Below are 13,857 nucleotides of genomic sequence, written 5' to 3'. Positions count from 1 at the left end.
ACTCTGGCCGTTTAAGGAGAACCTGTCCTGAACACCACTGCCCACTATAAGCCTCTGTGAACACAGTGTGCGTTCTTTGGGTTGGTTTGTGTTGGTTTATGTTAATCCAGTTTGTCATTACCATAGCAACCTGGTTGTGGATTTGGAGAGCTGCCATCCGTAAAATTAATATTTTTATAGAGACTCTTGTACCTGATGCAAACAATACCCATTTATTTACCAGATTATTTTTCTTTTTTAGATCCCTATCTACAATCTTCTGGGCCTTTTTATGGGGTCAAAACCCCCAGGGAATTGAATTCCTTCTTCTAGCAGCAGTGAAACACAGAGGAGGTATGGGACTCCCGGATGTCCGCAAGTACTATTGGGCCTGTCATGTCACTAGGGTAATTGATTGGCAGGCTAACATACAATCAAAAGATTGACTTAACCCCATGGCTCCAGGGAAGAAATCTGCATGTAAAACTTTTAGCCCACCCATTTCTAGGTACTTCACTGAGGATTTTTTTAACAGTAGCCCGCAAATTTAAAATAACATCAGTACCAGGCCCGCTTAGCCCAGTCTGGTCCAACCCAGACTTTTCACCGGGTTTATCGGTTTTCTGAAACAGTGGTGTAACAAACGAATGCCTTGGTGGATTTTGATTTCACAACATTCTCCTGCTTTGTTTTTTTTTTTCTTTAGCTCTTCTATTTATTTTAAATCACATTAATTTGGGAAAAAAAAATTTGCAACAATGGGGCGTAGTGTGCTGCTGCACAAGGGGCCTCCATAGGTCAGTTCTGCAGAGGGCCCATTGCTGGCTACATCTACCACTGTTAACAGTGGATGACAAAATGACATGCAGCAGTTATATGTTTTTATTACAGTTATTTAACAGAAGAGAAATATTTTTAAAAAGCAAGGCTACCCACAAAGTTGCATGTTCTGCATACTTCTTATAGGTGCCAAAATGGTAGGATAATGTTTGCATCTTTGATAGTATTTACATGTTTGGAGTATGTGCAGTTATGCATTGCTAACCTCATCCAAACGCCGTTCTGTCCCCATCGAAATGAGACTACTGAATTCCTTTTCCAACACTTGTCGAGCCTAATAAAAAAATACAAAACATCAATGAAACAATCCAAAGTTTCTTTTAATTCAATTAAAAGATTGATTGAACTTTCAATCAACAGACAGACTGTACATTCTGAGCAGAACCTATATATATATATATATATATATATATATATATTCATATGTCATAAAATAATATTTGTTTATCCATTTGGCAACCTATTTGTGTCTTCCAAGGCAGCCTGATACTATTTTAACAAAGGATTTGAAACGACAAACAGCAGATGCCAAAAGGTGCCTGCTTACATCTGTTGTCCTTCAAAAAACAACTGAGCATGCTGTTACTGTGCTTTCATTACTTCTGCAAGATGTTACCGGCAAGACAAGACAAATCTTGCATCTTACAAGACAATGCATGTGTTCTGCAAAGAGACACATACATTGCACTGTAGGCATTAGGAGTTACCTTGCTCCAATTTAAAGCCTTGCTCAAGATCTATATATTTAATCCCCTGGCGTTCTAATTCTGTCCGTTTTTTTACACAAAAAGCGTTACATTGTTTGCATGGAAATTTATTTTACATTGACACCTATAACTCTTAGGCATAGCTCACCGAAATATGTCCAATGTTTAATAATTTTGATAATAAACTTTAAATAAAAAAAAATCTGTTAAAACAATGGTGCATAAAAATACAGAAAACTGTAATAAAACTGTACAGTAGCATGTATAATATATATATATATATATATATATATATATATATATATATATATATAGTATAATTATATATATATATATATTATACAAGGATTACTTTTTTTGGATTCAATACAGCTATTTTGTATTGAATCCAATACAAAATTATTTGAATTTCCCGCCGCGTCTCCCACACACACCGACATCCCCGGGGAAACCCCGGGAACGTCACTGCACTCGCCAGCTGAAGATCCCAAGAAGAGGATGAGATCCGTTGGGCAGGATGCAGGAGGACGCGATGGAAAAAGGTAAGTGTGTTTTTTATATTGTTTTTAGCTACCCCGAGTGTGGCTCAGGGTTACTGCTTTTTGCATATTCTTCCAAATGTCAGCACAGATGATTGCAAATGGGTAAAAAAAAAGCACAGAAGCTAAGGCCTCTTGCAAATCTTGGACACAGTGTTTGGCAGTAGAAGCCTGGGGGCAGTAAAATACCACCAATCTGAACTTAGCTTTACTAGACTTTATTTAGTTTTCTAAACATTGTGCCTGATTTATTAAAGCTCTCCAAGGCTGGAGAATATATTCTTTCATCAGTGAAACTGGGTTAACCAGCAAACCTGGAATGGATCTGGTCCAGGATTGAAAAAATTTGCTAACAAATAACAAATGACTTAAGAAATCGATTCCAGCTTTGCTGGATCACCCAGGTTTACTGATAAACGTGTATTATTTCCAGCCTTGGAGAGCTTTAATAAATCAGGCACACTGTGTATGATAAATAACTATTATGTGCTTTTCACCTTTTTATTCTTTGTTCCATCTAAGTACTAATGATTTCCTAGTACAATAGTACAAGTGCTTGTACTATATTTACTATACATATATAAATTTAGTTATATCAAACCTGGTCTGACAAAATAAACATCCTAAATCTAGTTCGTTGAGATTTTTTTGGTGATAAAACTTTGATACATTTTTCTCAATGTTCTGCCCTCCATACACTAATCAAATGTTGCAAGTCTAATACACTAACCTGGGTGTTCTGCGTTGGGATCTGTAGCAGCAATGCTAGATCATTAAAGTCAAATGTATCATCTAGTGCAATAAGCGCTCCATGTACTCCACTCTCCTGCAAGTTATTGGCATATTCCTTCAGTCCTATAGACTGAACCCAGCACATTACTCGCTCATTGGACCAGACCATGACATCTGCAGAAGAACACATAAGAAGATATTACTGTTCATGTTTTTTTTCTAATGTAAGGAACACATACCTTTTCCATGGTAGTGACTTGTGAATATGTTGGACTTTACTGTTCATAAACTAGTATGTGGTCTAATAAGTACTCATGTTAGAGACATGTTTCATACAGTTATTTTGCTTTGTGATAATTTTATTTTATTCCTCTGAAAAACAAATGACTAGTCCATTATTTGCAATGATATTAATTCCTTCTAAATTGTAGCACTCTCCATAAGGTAGCCCAGATAATGAGACCTGAGAGTCTGAGAACCACTGATTTTTCCTGACAAAAGAACAATTATAAAAATTGTGTGTCATTCTATTACTATTGCTATGACCAAATGTTCCTATTGTCCCATGCCGCATATAAATAGCAGCTTTAAAAGCAAAAATTTAGGTGAAATCAGGCTGCCTTACAAGAGATAATGAACTGCTTTAACTATTCCCGGTTCTCCTTCTGTGGATCAATTTGTAAGTCTGTCTCAGGCTGGCTTATTGTCCTTTAACTCACCTAAATTTGCACATCTTTCATCTTCTGTGTAGAGGAGGCAAGGCCTTACTTTAGGTGTTTCAGTCATTGCCTGTACCATAGAGACACTTACTTGACTGTGCAGCGATAAAGTCCTCTCAGGATTTAGAAGAGAAGTCTGCAGTAACAATACTGGCAAAAGAGGACCAAGTGGGATCAGACTACTTGGGCACATCTGTATCAATGTAATACTGGTGTCCTACACCCAGAAACAAATCTTGAGAGGGACCCAGGGAGTAGACCTATGTTTATTTAGTGTATACCTACTTCACAAAGCATTTAAAAAAATTTGAATGCATAAAAAGGGGAAGAAAAGGGATTGGGGTCGTATTTATTTGCTCTGAGAAGGGTTTAACCTCTTCACACTGGGGCCTTTATTTCTTTATCCAAATTAAATTCACATTATTTGCCAAACAAACGAGAAACCAGCATATCCCAGATAAAACCACATATTCATAGTTAATCCAGAGGAAGGAAAAAGCCCTTAAAAGTCAATCAATTTGTTTCAATGGGGATAAAAAAAATTTGGATCAGTTTTCTCTTGTGACATAAAATGATGGCAGTTGTATGTTTTATGTTGTACAATATTTGTGTGTAAATTTAAATATATATATATACACACACGTTAAAGTGCATATTCAGCTACAATGTGCAAAAGGGTTGGAGTGTTAAAGGGTTAGAACCCCTATCAAATTTCCACAGCTTTTTAGGGAACTGTTAAAGACTATCTGTCTTGACAACAATTTCATCAGACAGGCGGTAAGATGGACTCTTCTCCAACAGTAATAGATGCTTTTTGTTAGTACAGGAGGAGAAGCCTATAACTCATGTTAGATTTGTATCTATCCAAAACTAGATTTATCTTTAAAAGATTAGATTTATTGAAATAAAATAAGATACCAACTATGTCAGGACATAAAACCTAGTGTGCTCACAAAACATCAATAACCTACATTTTTCAAAATATTTCAAGAAGCTTTAATATTTTTACTGCTTATGAGTTTTTGAATTAATGATTTAGAACTTTTTATCTTACTGTCACATGCATCACTAGATGTGGTTTTCATTTTTACCTGTAAGCCCAGTGTGTGTTTATGTATTTTTTTTCAACTATTATTTTTTTGTAATTAGGTTTTTAAAACTACGTATGTAGCAAGCTAGGTAAGCTCAGAAACCAATTGTGTGGCACAATCTGGTAGAGGAAGCACATCCTACAGTAATGTAGTCTGGTAGCTGTAAGCTCTTTTACAACTGGTTACTGTCAAGCTATTGTACAAATGATGGCTTTGGTAGGATAATTCTACACACCTCTTTAGTACATACTGTACTTACAGTTCATTTACTTTTCTTTCAGAATGCAAAAAGACATTTTTAGAATTTCTTTATTTTTCCTGTGTAAGCTGAGGTTCAGACTTACCTTTGCTCTCAGTCGTTAAACAGTCCGTTAAGCGGACTTATCACAAAATAAAGAGAAATTATAGTTACTTTTACAGATGGAAAGCCATCAAACCCTCTGCACTTCTATACAAGTCATTCCTGCGCTGTGGCGTTTTCCTTCTTCATCCCAGCACGGGCTATACACTAGGTGCCACCATCTTTTTCTTGGCTTTTCTTCCTACATCACACACATGCGTTTCCCAAAAATTTAAAAACAAAAATGCTGATCTGCATTTTTTTTTACAATAGGCCCCTTCTGAGCATGCCCCAGACTTTTGTCATGTATCCCAGGAGTATGCAAGTTTCTGTGATACAAATGTACATGGCTGGACCATGAATGATTGTGTGTATAAAGAGTGATAAATGGACATCTCAAACAATCCTAAAATGGAATACAAAATGCTGTGGCAGGCTGATGCAAGCCTGTTGCAAGCTTACTTTGCTAATCCAGACAAAAATAGACAAAATAGACAAATAGACAAAAATAGACAAAATTAGACATGATGTGTCTGCTCACAGGGCCACTCCAATCATACCCACCCCTTCCACCTGTATATCATCATTGGCCTCCCTCAGCCCTGTTATTGTGGACAAAGTCTCTTCTCTCATCATCTCCATCTACTACCTGTCCGCTTGACCCAATTCCCTCTGAACTACTCCGTGCCCATTCCTCCACCCTGGCCCCTGCCCTGACCGAACTATTCAAGCTCTCTCTTTCTGCTGGTAAATACCCATCAGCTTTCAAACATGCCATAATTCTCCCTATCCTGAAGAAACCCTCACTGGACCCCTCCCTACCCTCTAACTACCATCCTATTTCCCTTCTCCCATATGTCTCCAAACTTCTTGAATGTCTTGTCCACAAAAGACTTCTCGATTACCTGAGCACCAACTCTCTCCTTGAGCCTCTCTAGTCTGGCTTTCGAGCTGCCTATTCCACTGAAACAGTCCTTACTAAAGTGGCCAATGACCTTATCAGAGCCAAGTCTCACGGCAACATTTCCCTACTCCTTCTCCTTGATCTTTCCTCTGCTTTTGACACTTTTGATCACCCCTTTCTAATACAAATCATGCGCTCCATTGGTATCAGTGACACTGCTCTCTCTTGGTTTGCTTCCTATCTCTCTAAACGCTCCTTTTAACTTTCATTCAATGGTAATTCCTCCTCTCCCACTCTCCTCCCTGTTGGTGTTCCCCAAGGGTCAGTCCTTGGACCGGTTCTCTTTTCTCTGTATACCTCCTCTCTTGGTAGTCTCATATCCTCCTTTGGCTTACAGTACCATCTGTATGCTGATGACACTCAAATCTATCTGTCCACCCCTGACTTGTCGCCTTTAGTCCTGGATAAGGTCTCATGCTGCCTGTCAGCCATCTCATCATGGATGTCTGATGGATTTTTGAAACTCAACCTGGATAAAACCGAACTCATCACCCCTCCCTCACATATTTCTAACTGTTAACAACACTGTTATTCGGCCCTCCCCTCAGGCACGTTGTCTTGGTGTCACCTTTGACTCTGCCCTCTCAATACCCCCCATATTCAGAACATTTCCAGGTCCTGTCACTTTCACCTACGCAACATCTACAAAATCCACCCCTACCTGTCCTCTGAGACCACCAAACTCCTTGTACACGCTCTTATCTCTCATCTGGACTACTGTAACCTCCACCTCTCTGGTATTCCTCTAACCCAACTCTCTCCTCTTTAATCGATTATGAATGCTGCAGCCAGACTCATCCATCTTTCCCTCTGCTCCTCTTCCGCTGCATCTCTTTGCAGATCTCTACACTGGCTTCCATTTCACCTTAGAATCAAATTCAAGCTCCTGTGCTTTGCCTTCAAATCCCTCCACAGGTATTGTCTCACTTACATTTCTGACCTGGTAAAAAAGTACTCCCTCAGCCACTCTCTCCGCTCCTTCAATGACCTACTAATGGCTTCCTCACTCATAACCTCATCACATGCATGGATACAAGACTTCTCCAGAGCTGCCCCAACTCCCTGGAATGGTCTTCCTAGTCCTATTCAGCTTGCTCCTACTTTCTGCTCATTTAAAAGAGCACTCAAACCCCATTTTTTCAAACTTGTCTACCCATCTTTTTCTGTCTTTTGAAGCTTTTACTACTTCCCACCATTACATCTCTCCCATCCTATTGTGTGTAAATTCCCCCACCTACTAGATTGTAAGCTCTTTGGGGCAGGATCCTCTCCTCCTATATCACTGTCTGTGTTAGTCTGTCATTTGCAACCCCTATTTATTGTACAGCGCTGCGTAATATGTTGGTGCTATATAAATAGTTTAATAATAATAATAATAATATTAATAATAATATTATTAATATTAATCTCATTTCTATGGTGTCTTGATCTAGCAGGGAGTAGTCGCTGACAGTGGAGTTCTGTCAGAGATACCAAGGAAGACTCAGAAGGGAGGGGTGAGGTGCTACAGGGGAGAGATGTGTGACTAGGTCAGAGATCACAGCATGTCTAGAGGTACAGTATGTACACCAAGTGCATTTCACATATAATAAATAGATATTAGTAATGATAACAATATCATCATATGCTAAAGATGGGGGAGCCGAAAAGGAAACCCCAGAGTTAGAGACAGTTTAGATGTTTGACAAGCCTTAAATTAGCATAGATGAGAGTGAATAGGAAAGAAGACTTGTTGTGCAAACTTAATAAACTTGTATTAATTTTTGTTTTGGAAAAGTACAAAAACAAACATAACAGGCTTAAATAGACACAATGTAATATAGCCCAAAGTACATAATATTCGTTACAATTCTTAATGTCATATGTTGTAAAAGTCAGTGATGTCTTGTTTTCCAACGTGTTTCACACAGCGGCTTCATCAGGGGATATAGAGACTTATACTAGGTACATCATAATAGAAATATTTACATTGTGGCAAACAAAAAAAATGATAATATTAATAATAATACATAATCATGATATGTGTAGCCGTAAGACTCATTGTGATATAAGTAATAAAAAGATATGATGAATAGGTATGTTATTGTAATTAAGTTTAGTTAGCTATAATGCAAATACAGTCAGTCTAGATGGGGATGTTTAGAGGGTGATACATATATGACTGATAAAACTTACTTTATGGTGAAGTAGCCAGCAAAAGACAAGGCAAAACCAAATCTCTTGGAATTTGATGTTTTAAGGTAGCTGACTTATCTCCCAATATAGTGGACCTGTGCTATATAAGGTAAGAATTCCTAAAATATGACAAAGGATCCGCAGAGGCACCTGACAAGGCTGCCCTCTCTACCCTTCATTTTTCGCTTTAGTAATTGAACCCTTAGCAATAGCTGTAAGGCTTAATCCTGCCATCAAGGGCATCCCATGTTGTCCTATGGAACATAAATGTCGAATTTTTGCTGATGACGCCTAATATATATAACTTCTCCTCTCACCTCCTTGTCCAAAATATTTAAAGTGTTGAGCTCCTTTTCAGAGGTGTCAGGTCTTAAACGCAACTAGTGGTTAGATTATAATCATGTATTCAAGCAGGGAACCCTGACCCTTTCCTACCCCCCTCCCTTGTATAACCCTTAACTCTTTATCCCCCCCTATTTTTGTCTTCATTCACCAACCTTTATGATCTCCCTCTAAACTTGATATGCCTGTATACCTCACAAGTTTAAAATTTGTGAAAAGCTGTTTTTGTACTTTTGTATGAGACCGTGAGTTTTTAGGGATAGAAAAACGACAGGCTTTTTTAGGGCACGGAATGTTTTTTGTTAAAACAAAGTTTATTTCAATCAAAAATTTTATAAAACTAGACAAAGATGACCAATGCGAGTCCTAGTGCTAACAGAACTAAGAACTAAGCTAGGCAACAAATAAGTGTACGGTACAGGTAGTTTAGGTCCTGTTCAGAGAACAAAAGTTTCCTTTTACACTCGACGCATTTCGCCTAATAAGGCTTCCTCAGGGGTTTGTTGGGGGGACCTTTTGGGTCGTGAGTAATAAAGAAAGTCAGATATCAAAATATTTGTAACAATATAGTGGTTTTAGAATAAACAGATTGATGCTAGTAAAGCTTACTTGATAATGTTGCTGAAACCTTTTCTGTGGGGGCCAATTTGTCCTCCTACTACTGAAATGATTCAGTTATAAAAGCCGTAGAGCTTAGGGAAAGCTACCAGGGATGAGAAGAGGGGGGTGAACAGAGAAAGTGTAGTATTTAATATAGGTGTTTTTAGGGATAATAGCAATAGTTTTTAGTAGTATATATTGTGGAATATTAAACTTACATTAAGGGCCCTATTGTTGGGAATGGAACATCCTTTGGATGACTCTTTAAAAAGACGTTTGAATGATGACTCCTAGGTGTTAAGAGAGAAGCAATATTTGTATTATTATGCTGCTGGTGGTATTTTATTATTATCCAGTAAAGAGGGTTGTTGGGAATATATATGTGATATAATGTGGTGAGCTTAAGATAATAAACTGTAACGATACCTTGATAGGTAGATTTGTACTTAGTATATAGGTTGTAGAGATAATATATGGGAGCTTTGAGATCTAAGAAAAAAGAAAGGTTTATCACCATGTTATATTAATATAGCTAGAGTACGAATAAAATTAGGTAAATACTCTTTTTCGAGATAGTTGTTAATTAATCCTACCTCGTATGAGGGTAAATTGTTTTTTGCTACAATAAAAGATGATAATGCAGTAATGTGTCAGCTGGGGAGTAGTGTCCACATGACATATAGCATTCTGTTTGCTGAAAGGCAAAACCGGAGCAGCAATGAGCCAATGCAACAAAGTAACATTTTCTATATAGTGTAGAGGCGAAATGAAATTAACAATGCAACAAGTTTAAAACTCACTTTTGCGTGGTGGTATAGTGGTGGTTGGCAGGTAGCCGTCCAAAGGAGGACTGATCTACCCGTGACTCGTCCTTAAAAGAGTTAGTGCAGGTCGCGCGCCGCGTGTGGGCGGTGTGCCTGCCTATAATTGTTTGGGGAAAGTCAACTTCCGCCCTTCGTTGAGAGGTGCTCATGCGCTGGTGTGACAGGTGGGCGGGAGGGCGCAGGTTTGGCTCACCGAGTGAGATGTGCAGAGGTTCAACACATCTCCCCGAACATCCCACAATATCCCCCGCTCGTTCACTTGTTGGGATAGATAGGTGTAAGGGTTTTAGGCTAATTAGAAAACTATTAGTTTCTTTAGGTGTGTGGCTGTTGGCGCTTTCATAAAGGGGAACTCTGTGTGAAATCAGAGCTGGATATAAATACTCCTGGGGAGAGCTCAACATGATTAAAGTTAAAATGATTTGGACTTGAGACTTTAAAGGGGTAACTCATTATGTTTAAGGGGAGCTAGAAAAAGGAATCAAAAAATGAAATAGAATTGCTTAAAGGAGATTCTTCATATCTTTAAGGGGAACTCCAAAAAAGATTTCAGCAAGAATTAGTGTTATATTAAGAATCTTATCATATCTGAATATTATGTTATATCAAAATATATATAGGTACTCTATCTGGGGACCATTATATACTGTCTCAATGCCCCACTGATCATTTGCATGAGAATAATAATAATATAATAATAATAATAATAATAATAAAAAACAAACACTGATAATGGCATGATTGAGATTACATGGTTGCATGGTTGTTTCCCTGATTTGACAACTAATCTTAGAATGATACATAAATAACTATATGATATATTATATAATTATTATCATATAATTATTTACATATAATTATTGTACAAACAATTATAAGCAGGCACGCTACGCACACGCGGCGGGTGACCCTCACCAAATCATGCAAGGATGAGCCGCAGGTAGACCAGTCCTTCTTTGGACGGCTACCTGTGACCCACCACTATACCACCACGCAAAAGTGAGTTTTAAACTTGTTAATTTCATTTCGCCTCTACACTATATAGAAAATGTTACTTTGTTGCATTAGCTCATTGCTGCTCTGGTTTTGCCTTTCAGCAAACAGAGCGCTATATGTCATGTCGACACTACTCCCCAGCTGACACATTACTGCATTATCATCTTTTATTGCAGCAAAAAAATATTGAATCTTATACCAGGTAGGATTAAATAACAACTATCTCTATAATGGATATTTAACTATTACTATTACTACTCTATCTATATTAATATAACATGGTAATAAACCTTTCCTTTTTCCCATCTCAAAGCTCCCATATATTAACGCTACGACCTATATACTCAGTACAAATCGTATCGTTACAATTTCACCACATTATATTACATATATATTCCCAACTACCCTATTTACTGGATAATATTTAAAATACCACCTGCAGCACAATAATACAAATATTGCTTCTCTCTTAACACCTAGGAATCGTCATCCAAGCGTCTTTTTAAAGAGTCATCCCAAGGATCTTCCATTCCCAACAATAGGGCCCTTACTGTAAGTTTAATATTCCACAATATTTACTACTAAAAACTATTGCTATTATCCCTAAAAACACCTACATTTAATACTACACTTTTTCTGTTCACCCCCCCCCCCCCACCTTCTCATCCCTAGTTGCTTTCCCTAAGCTCTACGGCTTTTATACCGAATCATCTCACAAGAAATATGAGGACAAATTGGCCCCCACAGAAAAGATTTCAGCAACATTATCAAGTAGGCTTTACTAGCATTAATCTGATTATTCTAAAACCACTATATTGTTACAAATATTTTGATATCTGACTTTCATTATTACTCACAACCCAAAAGGTCTCCCCAATAAAATCCTGAGGAAGCCTTATTAGGCAAAAGGCGTCGGGTAAGAAACAAAACTATTGCTGTCTGAACAGGACCTAAACTACCTGTACTGTACGCCTATTTGTTGCTTAGCTTAGTTCTCCTATGTTAGCACTAGGACTAGCAAAGGTCATCTTTGTCTAGTTTTATAATTATTTAGATTGAAATAAACTTTATTCCCTCTTTTTTATTTTTATTTTTTTTCTCTTTCTGTTATCCTATGCAAATTTGTTGTGTAATGTTATTGTTTATATTATTTGAAAGTTTCTAAAAAAACTTTAAAACAAAAAAGGTGGCAAAAGATATGGGGTATTGTAGCAATTATATATAGAGCTAACTTGCTGGTAATATGAATGATTGAGAGGCTAGAGAGGTACTCTGAATGGTTATCGCTAACCCCAAGGGATCATTGAGGTCAGGAGGTTATGATCAGTTTATTCTGGTCACTTCAGGAAAAATAGTCTGGAAATTGCATATATTAAGGAAAAGCATACCGTTATTTCTTAATTTAGTAATTAATAAATGATATTGAGTAAGGTAAAATATTTACTGGAAGAGACTCACTTGTATTCGGGAATGTTTAGCCTTGAACAGTAGGTTTTACCTACATGCTAAAAGCGGTAATCCCGAGTCACGGGGTTGCTTGAAACTTTAAAAAATCCCACTAACCCTGTTCCCTTGGCATCCCCCGGTGTCCTGCTCTGTCCCCGCAGGTCCTCAAGTGGCATCCTCACTCTTCGATCTTTTCAGGGCTACTGCAGAGACGTTCTCCAGGGTTTCCCGGTAATGTTGACGCATGCGTCGGTGCAGGCGGCGGGAAATTCAAATAATTTTGTATTGGCTGAAAATAATAGCAAAATAGCTGTATTGACTCCAATACAAAGAATTCTTTATATAATATATATATATATATATATATATATATATATATATATATATATATAATTATATTATATATATATTATACATGCTACTGTACAGTTATATTACATGTTTCACTATTTTTTTATGTTTTTTTAAACAGATTTTTGTGTTTTTTATTTAAAATTTATTATTAAATTTATTAAATATTGGACATATTTCGGTGAATTAAGCCTAAGAATTATAGCCTACAATGTAAAATATATTTCCATGCAAAAAAAATGTAACGCTTTTTGCATGGAAATACAGACAGAATTAGAACGCTAGGGGGGTTAAAGTCTTTTTCCAGGTAGAAACTTCTGGTAGGAAAAAGAGTTTTGGTAAATACTCAAAACTAGACTAAGATTAAAGTAGGATTTTATAGATAATTACTTACTGGAATTATATTTAAATCTCCTGGATAGAGATAAACCTCAAGAAGTTGTAGGGGGAATAATGAAGGAAAGTCCCAATTTTTTCATGGACCCTAAAACTTTTGTAAAATGGGCAGGCATATTATCAGAAAGTAAATAAAATTGGTGAGTACTATTAAGTAGAAGAGAAAATCAATTTAACCTACTTTTGACATTGGTAGATGGTGGGGTAGATGGGATGTCTGCAGCCAGTCAAAAGAAGGCTAGTGCTGCAGGCATCTCATCCTTTGAAATGGTTAACTCGGTGTTCTAATAAGAGCACTGAGCACCTTGGTTTGCACATGCACCTTGGTTTGCAAATATCTATGTAGGCGACTGGGAGAGAGGACTCTTCTCCAATCCCCAAATATTGATTTACAAACCTTACATCATCACTTGGAGAAGATATATTGATGACATCTTCTTGGTGTGGACAGGATCAGAAACACAACTCAATTACTTCAATTACAAATCAATTTATACAATCTTACATTCACAATACCCTACAATAACAAACAAGTGCCCTTCCTAAATACATTTATCAGAACAACAGCAAGTAGAAATTTCAACACTACTCTTTTCAGGAAAGAAACGACTGGCAATACAATACTACATGCCAGTAGCGCGCATCCCAACCCCCTGAAAAAAAGTATTTATTTTAGTCAGTATATAAGGTTAAAACGCAACTGTACCAACCCGAAAGAGGCCAAAACCCTCAAAGAAAGAGGATATAGCAACAAGTTACTAAAGAAGGCCTACCACAAAAAAAAACTCTTGACTGATTGTCTCTCATCACTTCCAC

General features: G+C 37.2%; 1 protein-coding gene across 12 annotated transcripts in view; it reads right to left on the bottom strand.

Moving 5' to 3' along the window:
• PPFIA3 (PTPRF interacting protein alpha 3) overlaps nt 1-13,857 on the bottom strand; it is a 511,511-nt gene that overhangs the window by 33,330 nt on the left and 464,324 nt on the right. For 9 of the 12 annotated variants that reach the window (XM_072427377.1, XM_072427381.1, XM_072427382.1 and 6 more), the window contains 2 exons: nt 2,796-2,971; nt 1,025-1,093 (listed from right to left, as the gene is read on the bottom strand). The exons of 2 other annotated variants lie outside the window; for them this stretch is intronic. In XM_072427377.1, coding sequence (XP_072283478.1) covers nt 1,025-1,093; nt 2,796-2,971 — 245 coding nt within the window. The remainder of the gene's footprint in view (nt 1-1,024; nt 1,094-2,795; nt 2,972-13,857) is intronic. One more of the 12 variants, XM_072427384.1, reaches the window with a different exon arrangement.

The sequence above is a fragment of the Pyxicephalus adspersus genome, chromosome 11 (genome assembly GCF_032062135.1).
Source record: "Pyxicephalus adspersus chromosome 11, UCB_Pads_2.0, whole genome shotgun sequence".
NCBI classification, from domain to species: Eukaryota; Metazoa; Chordata; class Amphibia; order Anura; family Pyxicephalidae; genus Pyxicephalus; species Pyxicephalus adspersus.
This window is presented reverse-complemented; position numbering and strand designations above follow the sequence as displayed.